Source organism: Ambystoma mexicanum, chromosome 1p (assembly GCF_040938575.1).
Source record: "Ambystoma mexicanum isolate Mex_15411 chromosome 1p, UKY_AmexF1_1, whole genome shotgun sequence".
Lineage (NCBI taxonomy): Eukaryota > Metazoa > Chordata > Amphibia > Caudata > Ambystomatidae > Ambystoma > Ambystoma mexicanum.
In genome coordinates, this window is record NC_090921.1 from 372,537,420 (window position 1) to 372,554,466 (window position 17,047).

At 46.5% G+C, this 17,047-nt stretch overlaps 1 protein-coding gene across 1 annotated transcript in view; it reads right to left on the reverse strand.

Moving 5' to 3' along the window:
- The window catches only part of MAU2 (MAU2 sister chromatid cohesion factor), an 893,447-nt gene that overhangs the window by 397,392 nt on the left and 479,008 nt on the right, over positions 1 to 17,047 (reverse strand). The window contains exon 12 of the mRNA XM_069649112.1: positions 70 to 135. Within this exon, the coding sequence (XP_069505213.1) occupies positions 70 to 135 (66 nt within the window). The remainder of the gene's footprint in view (positions 1 to 69; positions 136 to 17,047) is intronic.

Genomic DNA, 17,047 nt, shown 5'->3' on the forward strand with positions numbered 1-17,047 from the left:
CTTGTTCAGTCACCTCATAATTTGTTTGAACAGTTCACCATGCAGTAGAAGCCCCCAAAGAGATCTTACCCTTAGTGCGGTCGTAAACTGGGCTTCTGCATTGTCCATACAGTTCACAGAAATGCAATAGAGACCCTGTAAAACAATTGAGGGTAAGCAAGTCTTGTAAGACACCATGTGCAATCAGTTCCCTAGACTTAAATCAATTTTCCGGTGAAAACTTTAATTCCGAACCTTAGTATCAAAGACCATTCACATTTTTTCAATTCAGTTTCTTCCTCTTAATTTAAAAAATTCAAATCAGCTATAAAAAACAAATCCAACCTTCCTCAAAGAAATACACTCTAGATTCACTGTTACACAAAATAACTTTTTCCAAAAACATTCATGACCCAACTTTGATCATCCATACAGCTTTACATGAATGACTGAAGAGCAATATGGCATCATATAGTCTATTTAGGACATCTTAATTACCACTTTTTTTATACAGCAAAGTACAAATAACCAGTTCTGACACTTGTCAAATGATTTGAATAGCCCAGCTTATAAACCTATCCCTTGGTATACAGGTCCCCAATTCTCAGTACAAGTAGTAATAAGTTCTTTTGCCACAGGATTTTTCGTTGCGGGACTTTGTCGCCGTTTTTTCATTAAAAAAAAAACTTTTTTTTGGAGGGGTGTTAAAAATTAAATATTTGTGGGTGAAAGGGAATAATTAAAAAAAAGGGGGTTTGGGGGCAACCCCCCCCCCCCCAAAAAACAAAAAACATGAGTTTTTTTCAATAAAAAAACGGCGATGAAGTCCTGTGACGAAAAATCCCGCGGCAAAATAACGCAGAACCGTCTGTACCACCCTGAGGATTGGTAGAATGGCAGAGCAGCCAGGCTTATTTTATGAGGAAGATGCGAGTGTTAGGCAATAATTGATTTAGTAACCCTGTGGGAGACTACACAACACTTATCCTCTTGGTATTAGGAAACTCAACTTTTCATATAGGCTGTTACTATACAAGTTGGTAGTGTGAATGAGCAGCCAGGCATATCTCAAGAGGGGTAAATGTGAGCTGTAGCAATGAAATCCACAAATATAAGTAACCAAGTAACACTTACACTCAAGGTTTTGTTATAAATAATTAATTTATTTAACAGTAGTTTTTAAATAAGCATTCTTTAAAAAGGGCAATATGTGTAACAATCAATTGTACTTTAAATTACTTTTCTAGAATGAACACAAAGCTAGTAGATACTCTCCAGAGATGCTTCTTACACACAACCTACACGCTGAGGTGACTTCACTAACTAGTACAGTAAGGGATACATTACTCACCGTAATCGTATTTCTGATGCTTGTATCTGCTTAGATTCACATGCTGTGCATAGGCCGACATGTAGTGGAAGCTGCAGAGTATTACAGTTTGTTTTTCGAAACTCGAAAAAGGACGTCGAATAGGGCGGGCCAGTAATACTATCCCTAGTGTGGCATCCCCTGTACCCATGATCCCACACGTGTGGTACCCTCAGATTGTATTTTTTCCTGACATGAGGTAGCATGAGGAGTAGCGCGAGTACAGAGTATCCAAGCAGATAAGTTAGATAAAACCACAAGCATCCATGCAGTGTAGGTCGACAATGCCGTCAGATGGACCCTTAGGGAGGTAAATACCAACCCTGCGTCTAACAAATGGAGCATGTACGTTAGAATGTATGCTGTAGTACATTCTAAGGGGTTGATGTTCCTTGACTGGCACCAGATAAAACGCTTCCATTTGAGAAAGTAACAGTGTTTAGTGTTGTGCTTTCTAGCATCTTTCAAGATGTCCATGCATCTTTGTGGAAGGTTGAGGTGGCCAAACTATGACTTAAGGAGCCATGCTGCCAAGTTAGAGTTGGGCTGAGGATGCACCGTTAGCACCTCGTGCTGGGAGAGTAGGTTGTTCCGGTACGGGAGTTTGATGGGTCGCACACCGCCAGTTTGGACAGGTGCGGATACTATGGTTGTCTCGCCCACATAGGAGCAACTAGGATGAGCGTCATCTGTTCCCTGTGGATCTGGTTCACCACTTACCTCATCAGAGGGGTTCGTGGAAAAACGTAGGCAAACATCCCTGACCAATTCATCCATAGGGCGTTCCCCTTGGAGCCTGGCTGAGGGAACCTGGACACGAAGTTTGGGCATTTCCTGTTTTCGCTTGTGGTGAATAGGTCTATAGTGGGGAAACCCCACTGAGAGAAGGGGCCTCCTACGACTTATTCGCGTAGTCGCCACTTGTGTTCCTCTGGGAGGGGCTCTCTGCTCAGAGCGTCTGCTAGCAAGCTGAGTTCCTCAAGAACATGTTGAGATGACAGATACTTCCGTTTGAGTGCCCATTTCCAAATTTGCTGGACAAGCTTGGACATTTTGAGAACGAGTGCCCCCACTGTTTAAGTAAAATATTGCAGTTGTGCTGTCTGTTAGGATCTGCACTGACTGGTTGGATAGGAGGGGTTCGAATAGAGACCCTGAGCTGTGTGATGAAGGTAGTGAGCTGCTCACCCTGCCAGGGAGGCATCTGTTGTGACAACGGCCTGTATCGCTGGATCGTAGAAGGGTTTCCCCTTGGTAAGATTCTCTCTTGTCCACCAGCGAAGAGACTGCACTAGTGTTGGCGAAATGACCACCAAATTGTTCCACTGCCCACTTGCCTGAGACCACTGTTTCACCAACCATTCCTGCATGGGTGGCAGGCGCGCGTTGGGATCCAGGTAAATGCAAGAAGCCATCATGCCTAGCAACCGCATAGCTTTGCGCACCCTTTTTTAGCGACCGGCCTGAAACCGGGCTGTCCAAGCCAAGCGTGACGCTTGATAACAGTGCCCTCGCCGATTAACCTCCCAGCATTATCCACTGCATCAAAGTTAGTCTTTAACATGCAGCCTGACACAGATCTCCCTTCTGCTGCCACCAGAGCCAACTGGCTTTTTAAGGGGTCAGGTGCGGATGAAACCAAGGCCGACACTTCCTCCCACTGATGGCAATTGTAGCTTGCCAAAAGGATGGTACTGTTGGCAATTCTTGTCTGATAGGCCGCAGTGTAGGCAACTTTCCTTCCCAGGCCATAGAAACATTTGCTCTCCTTATCAGGAGGTGCTTCTGAGGAAACAAGCGGGGTGCCCGCCCTCTTCCTGGTGTTTGTCACGAACAGGGAATCAGGTTTTGATTGACCCCTAATGTACAGGGGATCGGAGGGCGTGGCACCGAACAATTTCTCAACCCGCGGATTAACTGCTCGAGTGAGATTTGGGCTTTGCAGCAAGAGATCAATCCTGCGCTGGATGGACTTTAGCAATGGGATAGCCTGAGTAATAGCTTTCTCATCACCTAGGATTTCCTCAGCGAAATCCTGGTCTTCCTGAACACCCCGTGTGTCAATACTGAAGTGGGCAGCAGCCTTAGCCAGCACCTCACCAAGGAGGGGTTGGTTGTCTACAGGTGAGGCATGCACCGGGGGGTCTTTAGGAACCAGAGAGTCAATGTTGTAAGCTTCAGCTTAATCATCATCCTCCTCCTGGTCTTCGTCATCCCCATAATAAGGGTCACCTGCCTGGTCCTCAACATATTGAGGCTCTGTCTCGTCACACTAGTAATCAGGGTGGTAAGGCTCCACCACGAAGGGGTCTGTGACCAAGCTCAGGAAAGAGGCATCTGAGCGGTGTTTCTTAGTAGAGGTTTGAGAGGACACATGTGGACCCAGAAGGGGCAGAGGTGGGAGGGGTGTTATAGTAACTACAGAAGTAGTTGGGGTCCTTTTCATAAAAGTTAGCCATAAATTTTAACCTTGTTATGACCCTGTCAATGTCTGCTGAGCTCCACTCTTTGGAACCAGTAACTATTCCTAGCTCTAGAGTGATGCCCATATGCTCAGCAGTGGGAGGAATGAGTTGTCTTTGGGGTAGGTTCCGAAACCTTAGACTTCCCTGTTACCTCAAACAGCTTGAATTCAAAAGTGTAACCCTGGTTGAAGCCCATAGGTTTGCTTTTCGCTTGTCCTATGACCCCAGGAGAGAGGGGGAACAACTCTACACTTCTCCATGGAAGGAATCCATGAGGCCAAGACACAGGAGCAATGCAGTGGCAGTAACTGCAAGCCCATAATACCTAGCCAAACAATGAACTCTCTTGGGTGGTCATAATTCCTTGGTTATGCCACCCACACATAGGTGACTAAACACACCCACAAACAGAAATGAAACATCGCAACACTACCAGGGGTCAAGTCCTACAAATTAAAGTGGGGGAGGGAACTCATTAACAAATGCAATGGCATGTGATGTCATCAGAAATTAGCATATCAAGGTGAAATATGCATATATCATTAAATTGGCTTTGCATAAACACCAAAATTGCACAGGACGAATGGCATTTGCCTTTCATAAATTTTAACACCCAATTTTGTGCGTAATTGGTGTCATACAGCCCAGCCTTGATTCAAGGCTGGGCTGCATGATACAGACGCTCGTAGCTGTATTAGTTTCAAATTGCTTTACAATTATTGTAAAGCAATTTGAAACGAATACAGCTACGAGAGTCTTCAATTGGCATCATGCAGCCCAGCCTTGATTCAAGGCTGGGCTGCATGATACAAACGCTCGTAGCTGTATTTGTTTTCAAATTGCTTTACAATTGGTGGTATGCAGCCCATGATACCAATTGTAAAGCAATTTGAAATTAATACAGCTACGAGAGTCTTCAATTGGTATCATGCAGCCAAGCCTTGAGGCTTGAGGCTGGGCTGCATGATACCAATTGTAGACGAGCGTCAGGAAGCATTAAGTTTATGCTTTCTTTTCCGGCGCTCGACAGGAAAGTAATTTACTTTCCTGTCGAGCGCCGGGTATGAAAACAGTCCAGTGGCCTCTTTGGGTGCTCTGAGTTGGGGGCAGATGAGTGGACAGGCCAGTGCTTACCTGGTTAGCTTCACCAACTGTCAGCTCGGGCACTCAATGAGCCTTGGAGGTGCCTGGGGTCACAGCCAAATGCTGTGCATCTCCCAGGCCTGCGTGACCCTCCCCAATCCTGGGCCTGCAACGCAGAGCCAAGGTGTTAACCCTCAAGCTGCTGCAATCAGCAGCCAGCTGTGTTCGCTCTAAATCATTAAATGAGCGCGAAAAAAGACACACTAAGCTAAAGTGTCTTTTGTGCGCTCATTTAATGATTTATAGCGGCAATTGCGGGAAATGGCAAATTTTGCGATTTTTTTGCAAATCGCAAAATCGCAATAAGGTGGATGGTCTGCTTAGGGGACTGTTGATCGGGCAACGCCTTTCTCAACCGAAGACGATTGGGCCTTGCCATGAAGCGAAAGGGAACGCCCAGAGGACAAAGACTCATTGGACCGCTCTCGTGGTGTCGTCTGGTGCCAATCACTCGACACGCGTGTCGAGTCATGGCCGGGAGGATGTATTTAGTGGTGGAAGAGTGTGTAATGCTTTTACCGCTGGGTGTAGTCCCCACAACATGGCCGCCGGCCAGTAATTTAAGGCCGGGGGCCTGCACGCATGTGTCCGAAGTCACCCCTTTGCCCTCTCTGAATGTCCATTCTACATTCATGGCCTCTAGTTGCCTGGCATACTGGGCCCAGCGCTTAATTGAGCAGTCCTTAAGGGTCTTCGGCTTGAAGAGCTTGCAGGCTCGACGGGTAGCCTCGTGGGAGACAGATTGCACGTAAGGTGCGTATCCACCCGGGGAAACTTCCTATTGCATTTAGAGCAGAACTAGAATGGAGTACTCTCCATAAGGTACAATATGGCAGCGGGGAGAATATAAAAGGGGAATAGAAACTTATATGACCACCCCCCACTTTACCTACTGATAGGGCCGAGCCCAGAGGCCTTCCGAGGCCCGCAGTCCGTCATGGCAGTCGCCGACGGTTCATTTCTCCAATCTTCACCGGCGTCTGTCTTCGGTGGAAGGGGGAAAGGAGAAGTACTAACGTTAATTGAACTATAAAACGGCTTAGCGCTGAAGGAACTCTGCAACATGTGTCCGACAAGTATGGCGGAAAAAACAATCTGAGGGTCCTACACGCGTGAGGGATCATGGGTACAGGGGACGTCACACTAGGAATAGTATTACTGGAACGCCCTATTCAACATCCCTTTGAGTTTCAAAAAACAAAATACTCACTAGATGTCGGCCTTTGCACAGCATGTGATCTAAGCAGATTTCACAAACATCAGAATGGCATTTATATATCACTAGTACACTTTGTAGATTCTGAGGTTGGTAGAAAGGAAAGGTTAGACAGGTTCTCAGAGCACGGGAGCACTTAAATCTTCAAATGAAGTCTAGATAAAAACGTTAACAGCAATAATAGTTAAAAACCAAGTTAGAACCCCTGCGGGACAGTAATTATCTGTTAGGCAAGATTGTATGTAGTAACCATGTGCGAGACTACACAAGCCTTGACCTCTTAGCAATAGGTAACCCAACCGTTGGTATAGGCCTGTACTACACAAGTTGGTAGAGTGACTGAGCAGGCAGGCTTATATTAAGAGGGGTCAATGTGAGCTGTAGGGTTGTAACGGATTCACAGTGACGGGTATCCAAATAACACTCAACCCCTTAATTGCCAAGGACTGGAATTCCCTCTGGGTTGCCAAGGACGAGATAGCTCGTCCTTTTAGGCACTTCGTTTTGTGTGATCCCTGCATAACTCCCCCGGGTTATGTGAGGGGGAGGTCCCTCCTCACTGCCCGGGGGCTGGATTACCTTAGGTTTCACATCGGCATGCGTAACACGCCCAACATGAAAAAGCATTTTCACTGCAGCAGCCATTTTCAGCTGCCGCGGTGAAGAGAGAAGGTAAGCACCCTTTTCCCTCTGCCTCGATCTCGGGCTGTATTTCAAGCAAGAGATCGAGGGAGGTGTCGTTGGAAAGGGGAAATGCTCCCCTTTCCAACTATACCATGTGTAAGCATTGCTTGCCGTGGATCGGGGGCGCAGAGTGGTCGATCCGTGGCGAGCAATGCCACTGAACCACCAGAGAAGCGTTTTGAAAAACCCACCGAAACACTTCGCCAACACCACATGGCCTACCCGTCATCTTTTCGGAAATGCATGGGGTTCCCAGTTTTCCTTGGTGGCTTGGGCACCCTAGGCCCAAATCTGTAGAGTGCACATGTGCAGAATTCCTGAAATTAAGCTGTGCTGAAAGACTTGGGGTTACCCGTGGTTACGGCTTCTCCTTTTGCGCCCAAGTAGGTGCACCCACATATGTGAGGTACCGTTTGTCGGTACACCTGTGGGAACGCGGAATGCTAGGCCATGTGTTGTTGGCGGTGTGTTTTGGTGGGTCACCAGAGTGAAATGTGCAGCAATTGTGTTTTCTCCCCCAAATTTGGACTTTGCCGGGGTTTCTTGGTAATAAATTCTGGGGCGATTAGCGCATGTCAGGCTCAACACCCTTAGCCCAAATCTGTAGGTTGCCCAAATGAACAAAATGTGCTGTGCCGAAAGGCTTGGAGTTACCAGTGGGTTAGCCTTTTCCTTTTGCGCCCAGGTAGCTGCACCCACACATGTAAGAACGCAGGAAGGTAGGCCATGTGTTGTTGGCAGCGCGTTTCGGTGGGTGAGCCGAGTGTAATGTGCGGAAATTGTGTTTTCTTCCCCACATTTCGGACTTCGCCAGGGGTTCTTGGTAATAAATTCTGGGGCGGTTTGCGCAAGTCAGAACTCTGCGGATTCCCACGGGTGTTCTCTTTTCGGGAATGCATGGGGTTCCCCGTTTTCCATTCCACAAATTCTGCTGTCAGAAAAGACTTGGTGTTAGCAGCATTTTCGGCTTTCCCCTTGGTGCCCAGGTAGCTGCACCCACACGAGGTACCGTTTTCGTCAGGACACCTGTAGGAGCGTGGGAAGGTATGACATTTGTTGCGTTTGCGTGGATTTCATAACATCGACCCATTTGCTGCTGGCCTTTGTCACACAGCCCTTTCATTTCGCCAATGTGACCTACATTTAGTCGCTTTAGGCATCATACCCTTTTGTAAGCTGCACAAGTCACCTACCCTTGAAAAGGTCTGCCTGTGCTCCTTCAAAAAATGTATGCTTGCCCTTCCTCACCACATTGATTTTCCTGATGTACACATGCTAAGTACGTCTGTTCAGGCTGTAAGCCTAAAACTACTGTGTACCATGGCTCAGTTTCTGGCTTGTGGTATTGCTTGTTTTGTGAAACAGTACAAAGAATGATTTCCTAGCGCAAGAGACGGGGGAATGTAGCGGAAAATAGTTTCTCAAAATTCACAGAAGCCATTGCCGTACCAGGCCAAACAGGTCCACTTCTTTTGGTCATTTTCCTGCTTTTTCGCCAAACTTTGGAATTTTCCCCTACCTAGTTGTTGCCCGACCTGCGCAAATCATCCCTTCCTAAACTTGGAATTTGGTCTACTTTTCAGAAATGTATGCCTTTCTGTCCTCCAATTCAGCTTTCCTACCCTTTCTTCCATTCCATCCACGCATGTCCAATTGGCAAAAATGGGCACTCGCCTCTCACAAAACAGTTGATAACCACTTCTAAATATTTTTTGTTTCCACTCAACCTGCTCTTGAAAGCCAGGAAATTGGGGAATTCAGCACAGCAAACCATTTGTTTCTAGCTCTTTCAAGGGAAATAAATAAATCACAGGCTTCTTTGTACATCATTTTATTGTCATTTTTTTTAAAAATCCCCAAATTGCCTTTTTTGATTATTTTCTCACTCCCATACAGCAACCGAGGATTCCTGGGTGGTTGTACGATCGCCTGCATGTGGCGATAAAAGGGGCCAAATTTGGCCGAGATAACTCATGTAGCAAAAAAGTTACAATGCATTGAATGGCGACATAACGAAATCACCAAAAAAGGCCTTAGCACTTGGGGGGGGCGGGGACCCATGGCACTTAAAGGTTTGATTAAAATAATGTATTAATTTAAAATGCAGCAGTTTTAAAATAAGCCTTCAGAAGGTGCCAATATGCAACACTTAAATATACTTAAAAAAAAAAAACTGGACAGCAATTAATCACTTTCACACTTAAAATACAATACTGAAGTTATGCCAAAAAGGAAACTGTTAGGCGTTAGGGAGAATTCTCAGAACTGAGCTAATTCCCCTCGACCTTAGAGACCCCAAGCAAATTGGCTGGATTTTGAGGACTTTTACCTGGAGAACATGAGACCCTTTTTCCCCCACTCATTTATTTTAATGTGATTTTTAACATTGTTTCTTTTGGTTATGGAGTCTGAAAAACTCCATAGGCATCTTTTACATTGTGTCACAGCACCTTCAGTGCAGTGGCACAGGGAAGTCTCAGATTTCCCAAAGGTTTAAATACCTTCTATACGATAAAGTACCGTTTCCCAGAGCAGTAAAGTGAAATTGACTTTACTTACATTTGTAACTTTCTAGACCCAGCACACACTATTTTACAATAGGTTGCTGGAAGGGTTGCCTAGTGTTAGGCAAAGCATGTATGGTACCCTCTGGGACCAGTACACAACTACGACTACAGGTGTAAGCAAAACCTACCTTTGGTAGAAGTCTGTACCACACAGTTTTTTTGGTAGCGAGCTGAGCAGCAAGACTCATCTCAATAGGGAATATGAGCTTGTAATGAGGTTACACAGAGGTTTACAATCACCAGTATTCAAATAGACTCATACTCAAGGTTTCTTGGTAAAACACTTATTAATTTATTACACAGTCAGAAAACATTCACTAAAAGGAGGCAATCAATAGCACACAAAAATATACTACAGTACTTCACACTATCCGCTTCTGAGGCATTTAAACTACTTTGATGGAGGAAAATGGCAGTGTCTTTGAAGTATGAGCAAAAAGGCATAAGTTAATAAAACGAATAGTAGAGGTACTCTTCAACAGTGCAAATAGTTTGAGTTCACCAGAGGAGTTGTTCCAATGCAATAGATAGGCCAAAGTCAAAGGGCTAGAGTCTTGTATAAGTAAAACGGTTCTGGTTCGTTTAAACGGAAAAGTCTTTGCCGCGGTTCTCAGAGGTAGTTCATAGAAGAGTCATATGTCGGGTCACAAGCTGGCTCGGCCTGCAAGTTCCCAAAGTTTCACGCAATTTTGCAGTGAGAGTAAGTTCTCTTGGTCAGGTTTTCACAGTGCCTTAGATTGAAGAAAAAGATGCAGTTGGGGACTTCTGTTCCTTGCAGTTCCTGCAGATGTCGCTGTTCCTGAGCCTCAGTCGTGGGGACAAGAGGGAGGAAGTTGGGGGACAGGTCGCAAAGCTGGCAAACTGGCAAGTCTTCGATTCCGGTAGCTGCCGTCAAGCACACAAACTGGTGTCCTTCTCCATGGCTATTCAGTTTCCTGCAGTACTCTAAATGCAACCAGCTCCAAGAAGGGTATCCAGATGGCTAATGGGTTGATTGGTCCCACCAACTCAAAGGAAGAAGTCGTCCTTGAAGGGCTTCTCTGTCGAGATGAACTTGGCAATTCGGACCTGCAGCAGGGCTTCACTGGGCAAACCAACGGTCCAGGAGTGGCAGCAGCTGTCCTCTTCTAGTTCGTCTTCGGTTGTTTCGTTTCAGTGGTCGACTGCCTTCCAAGCTAAGAGACTCGCCTTTTAACCAGTTTCCCCCCCATTCATTCTAGCCTAGCTGCCACTCACCCAGCAGGGTAGATGTCCTTGCTGGACAGTCAGCCAGCAAATCACGCCAGAGTGCATTTGGGTCTCCTAGGAGACTAAGCACAGTGAGTTTCAGGCACCTCCCTCACTTCCTGCACACCCCAGACACTCGGGCACCAGAGGCAGTCTTCACTCCTGAAGCCCGCCAAAGGCGTAGGAACAAAGGGACCAAACGTAGTTTGGCACGCAGAGAATTTCTAGAAGGAGCTTTCCAAAACAATGGGGAAAAAGACAGGGATCCGTTTAAACAAAAGGAGGCTCAGGCGGCATCTTGAAAAACATGGCGCTGGTGATTTAACGCTACCAGTGTTCGCGGTCTGGAAAAATCATGGTAGTTTGTTGTAAAACCACTGCCACCAGCCATTTCAAGGAGGAAAGGGTAGCATTGGACTGCTACATGGGTTTCTAAGGATAGGGGATACTAGGTAACCCCTCCAGCACTATTGTAAGATAGGGTGTGCTGGTTTTAGGAATTTAAAAAGACTAGTATAAAGTCACTTTCACTTTACGTACTCTGGTAAACAGTAGTTTATCCCAGAGAAGGTATTTAAACCTTCGTACAGCCTAAAAAGGCTTCCCTGTGTCACCGCACTGAGGGTCCTGTGTGACACACATGAAAGGATGATGCCTATGGAGTGGTCAAAAACACAACAGATCAAAATACATGAGAAAGTAAAAAAATCAAGTCCTCAAAATCCAGCAAAGTTGTAGGGTGAAGGGAATTAGCACATTTATGAGAATTCTCCCTAAGACCTAGTATCCCCTTTGTCTAGCTTCTCATGTAACTATATTACCCTTTTCTCACTGAATGTCTGGTGGCAGCGGTTTCGTTTTAACTACTGTGCTGTGCATTTTCCGCAGGCTGCGTTCGCAGCTGCTGTAAAACACCCATGGGTGCCATTTTTGTCAAAATGGCCCGGTGGTCTTTCAACAATTCTTTGTGGAAAGATCCTTTGAGATTTACTCTGCGTGCCAAACCAGGTTTAGTCCCATTGTTTGCCTTTGGCGGGATTCACGAGTGAAGCCCACCTCTGGCTCCAGGGTGTCTGGGTAGGCAGGAAGTGAGGTAGGTGCCAGAAACTCCCTGTGCTCCTAGGAGACCCAAATTCACTCTGTAGTGATTGGCCGGCTCACTGTCGGGCAAAGACAGCCACCTTGCTGGGTGACGACAGCTAGGCTGGAATGAATGGGAGAGAGCTGAACAAAAGGTGAGGCGTTTGGCTTGGAAGGCAGAGTCGACCACTGGACGAAGGAACCGAAGAAGAGCTTGAAAAGGACACCTGCTGCAGCTCCTGGACTGTTGGTTTGCCCGGTGAAGCCCTGCTGCATGCCAAAACGCCAAGTTTGCATTGACAGAGAAGCCACTGCAAGGATGACTTCTCCCCTCAAGTTGGTGCGACCAAACTCCTCCAAAGTAAGCCACCTGAACAGCCATCTCGGAGCTGGTTGAATTTCCACAGAGTTGCTGCTGGAAACCTTATAGCCATGGAGAGGAACACCAGATTGTGTGCATTGCTTTTAACCTGGCCTAGAGCTCCAGGAACATCCTCTGGGCTCCCACGATGCAGGACTGACCAAGCCTGAGCCCCCTCAACAGAGTGCAGGACCCTAGAAGCAAGGAAAGTCCATCTCGACAGCCAGGAACCGCGGTGTTGCTATTTGCAGTAGACGCGAAGAGCTTAAACACTAAACCGCCACTGAAAGTGAAGTTTGCTGGTTGCAAGTTTTGACCGTCCTAGTACATTGCTAGAGTCCCGACATCCTCCCTCTTGTCCCCACGACTGAGGACCAGGAACACTGAGCTGCACAGGAACAGGAGTCATCTGCTACATCTTTTCTTCATCTTTAAAGGTACTGTACAAAGTGAGACAACTTACCTCTTGCTGTAGAGTTGCTTGCATCTTCTACTACTCAAGTCTAATCAGCTTGTGGCCCTACATTTGATTGTGCAAAGACTTTCCCATCACCAGAGGTGCTTCATCCTATATAAGACTTTTTCCCCTTGACTTTGGCTTAGCCTTTTGTACTGAATGACTCTTTCTGGAGGGATCCAAAAGTATTTGCCTGCTTATGAATATTTGTGGTCTCTTATGTTCTAGATAATCTTTTCCTTTGACTTATAAGTATATGATCTTCAATGCAACAGTGATATATTAATGTCCCCAGCACCCTATTAACTGAAGTCACCTGAGGGTGTAGGTAGTGTCTGTAGGCCTTCCCAAAAGGGTATCTACTGATTTAGAGATATTAAGAGTGTATTTCATGAAGTGTATTTGAGTTACTGTTATATTGCTCCCTTGTGAAGGCTTTTTCAAACTGATGGATAAGTAAATTAATATTAGTTTATTCAAGAAGCCTTGAGTGCAAGTTTATTTTGGATACTTCACTGTAAATCTCTGTGCAACTTCACTACAGCTCACATTGACCCCTCTTGAGATAAGCCTGGCTGCTCAACATGCTACCAAAACTGCGTATCTTATATTAAAGGTTGGGTTTCCTATACCTGTAGTCAGAGTTGTTGGTATTGTTCACAGAGGGTACTGCATACAAACTTTGCCTAACACACACGTGAAGACACGTACACACACATATACGAAGACGCACACGCCCCACATCAGGGTGACTAAGGAGAGAAGAGCCCCCCTCAGGGGGTAACACTGTCCTGTGCTGGGTTCCCATCCTCCTAGCCTGTTAGCTTCCCTACAATATTAAGGCCCGCTATTTCTCACCGTCCTAAGGGGAGGGCGAGGAGGGATACATGGGCATGTTTAAAGCGGCAATGGGTCAGCATTTCAAATTACTATACGAGACCCCTTGGACTAATGGCACAAGTGGTGCATTCCACTGTTTGAGTCGCCAAAAATTGTCGGTTGGTGAGAAGGTGCGATGTAACCAATGTTTTACAATATTAAATATGTACCTGGTATTGGATATGCTATACCCTGTTGCTCTTAATATAGACCAATTTCCAACCAAATAAGGGCACAGGTGCTTCAGATAAGCCTCCGTGTAGGTTGCACACGCTTTTACGCCTGGGCAACTAAATTTGGCCTAGCACCTTAAAGAGTAGAAACAGCACTCCCAGAACAAAGGGGCAACACAAATGGCTCAAGCCAAGTTTAACAAGAGCCCCCACAGTACGCAGAGAGTGATGATGCGGCTGGACGCCTTCACGATGCACGAATGCAGACCCCCCCCCCTCCAATCTCCTGTTCCTTGGCTGTGGTGACGAAAGGAGGGACTGCAGCAGTAGCCAAGAGAGGTACTCGTCACCAGGTGGAATCTTCCCATTTACTCGGTCCTGCACTCCGGTGAGGGTACTCAGGATTCTTCCTTCTGGAGGTCCACATGGATGCCACTGAAGTTCCTGCGAGATTCAATCACAGCAAGACAATGCACTGCAAGATGGTCGAAGTACCCAGAGTACTGAGGTTCTGCAGCCCATGAAGGAAGGAAACAGCTCAAATTGAAGGTAGTCTTGAGGCTTGTTATGCCCACCAGCCCAATGGAGGAAGTCGTCCTAGACAGAGACTTCCCTGTGCTAGCGAGAATTTTCATTTCTGTGCCAATTCCCTTAAACCTTAGAGAACACCAGTTCTTTTGCTGGACTCTGGGCTGTTACCCCCGAGTGGGACCTTTTTCTCCCTCACTTGTGTTTTACTGACTAAAATGTGTGTGTTTTACTGAGTCTGGAAAACTCCATAGGCATCTGCTTTTTGCATTGCGACAGCATCTTTTGTGCAATGCCACTGAAAAGTCCCCTGGACTTCTCTATGTTTAACTACATTTTCTTGGGTGAACTACTGTTCCCAAGAACAGTAAGAGGACTCCTCTTACTTAGCCTTTTTCAACTTGAATGGCTGGTGGCAGTGGTTTCTTTTTTACTACCTTATACCATATATCTGCAGGCTGATTCCTCAGCTGCAGAACAGCATCCAAGGGTGACAACTTCCACAAAATGGACCCCAGTCTTGTTTGGCCATTTGTCAGATCCTTCTGGGATTTCACTCTGTACGAATTGGGTTTGAGTCATTTGTGCATTTTGCCATTCCAGGGCTGCAGCCCTGAAGCCCGCCCAGGCTCCAGTGTGTTTGGAAAGGCAGGAAGTGAGGGAGGGAGGGTCCTGAAACTACCCTGTCCTTTGTCTCTACATGTGCCTTAGTAAAACCCGTTCTGATTGGCAGGACAACCACCCTGCTCAGTGATTGATAGCCTAGGGCTGTCGATGAATGGGAACTTGCTTAAAAGGTGAGGGTTTTCGGACTAGAGGCAGAGTCGACCACTGGAGGACAACATCCAATGAAGAACTGTAGAGACGCCACCCTCCTGGACTGCGAAGTGCCCGGTGAAGCCCTGCAGCTGTGCTGACCCTGTATTCGTTTTAATTGGGAAGACCCATACGGGACGACTTCCTCCCTCGGGCTGGTGGGACCAACAAGCCTTTGAGACAAGCGTTTTGGCGCAACCCTAGACTTGCTGTGACTTCAAGGCTGCAGATTTCAAATGCCCAGGGGCCCCTGACCAGCGAGTGCATTGTCTTTGGATGTGCAAATTGGGCATCCAGGACACCCTACAGAAACAGGAACTCTTCATCCAGTGTCCTTTGACCAGCGTCCTGGAAAGAGGGATCAAGTAACTTCTAACCAGAGCTATTCTTATTGCTTTGGTGCTGAGAAACAGGCACCAAAACACAAAAGGCTGCTGAATCAAGGAGAATCCATTGCTGCAGAAGCCAGACTCTCGAGTGCTGCTGCAGAAGAATGCCAGACATCCACCCTTTCGTCACCATGACCAAGGACCAGGAACAAGGGTCTGCTACACTGGAAGAGGACGGCATCCAGCTGGAACAAAGTCTTCAGTTCACAGCTACTGTGGGGCTTGGGGAACATTTAGCTGTTAGGGAGAATTCTCAGAAATGTGCTAATTCCCTTCTACCTTAGAGAACCCCAGCTCTTTTGCTGGACTTTAGGACTTCATCTTTTTATCCTGGAGACAGTGACACCTGCCCCCAACATCCCCCCCAACCCCTCAAGCATTTTATTTGAAATCTATTTTTTTTGGTTATGGCGTCCGACAAACTCCACAGGCATCACCTTTTTACATTGTCACACACAGCTCCTTCAGTGCTGTGGCACAGGGAAGTCCTTTAGATTTCCCAAAGGTTTAAATACCTTCTCTAGGGAAAACTACTGTTTCTAAGAGCAGTAAAGTGAAGTTGACTTTACTTACTGTTAGGGCAGTTTTTCTGAAGTCCAACTAAGGGCTTAGTAAAACCATTCAACTGAGGCAGTACAAGACTCCACTCTTAGTATAAGGCTGTAATACCGGAGTTCGTGGTAGCATACTCAGAGCAGCCAGGCTCATTTTAGGAGGGAAAGAGGGCTGTGGAATCAGTACAAATGAAATTGTAATACAAATGGTCCAAAGAAACACTGAAACACGATGTATGTAAAAATAAAGTATTTCTTTAAATACAAGTAGGCCCAGATAAGTTTAGGGGCGACTAAGCACTAACACATGAAAACACAATTATAAAAACGCCACCATACTTGAAGGTACACAGACCAAAGTATAAGAACAAGTTACTTTCTTACCTGGTAAAGTTCTTTCGATGGGATGGTCCGACGACGTATTCCATATCTATGACATGTAATCATCACAGCTGTGCTGCTTCGGAAACTTTTTTCGGCGTCTGCGTCCTGCGTCGATGACGTCGATGCGCCGTCGTCGAGGACCTCCTCTGACGTCCGACGTCATCCGATGTGATAAGTAGGACGCACAACGCCCGTAGCCTCAGTTGTAGTTTTTTCCCCCAGAACGTGTGACATTAGTCAACTGCCAGTCAGACACAAAGCCCTGCGGAAAGTAAGCTGCAATCGCAAAAGAAATTCTGCAGCGGGGAAGGCAGGGCGGGAGCGATAAGGAATAAGCCGTCGGACCATCCCATCGAAAGAACGTTACCAGGTAAGAAAGTAACTTGTTCTTCGAGGGGATTGGGTCCTCCGACGTATTCCATATCTATGACAGACTCCCAGTACCAGAGCAAGGAGGAGGGAAAGAATTTAGAATCAAAATTTAGAATAGCCAATCAAATAGCAGAGCAAAGGCCCGCCTTGCCAAAGGCCAGATCCTGTCCTCGGATGGAATCGAGGGAATAGTGACGTACAAATGTATGTACTGAAGCCCAGGTGGCTGCATCACAGATGTTGCGAATAGGAACACCCCTCTTCAGGGCAGTAGATGCAGCCATACCCCTGGTAGAATGGACCCGCAAGCCAGCCGGTGGGTCCTTACCCGCAAAGCGGTAACACTCCGAGATGCCCAAAATAATCCAGCGAGACAAAGAATGTTTCATCACAGCTTGCCCCAA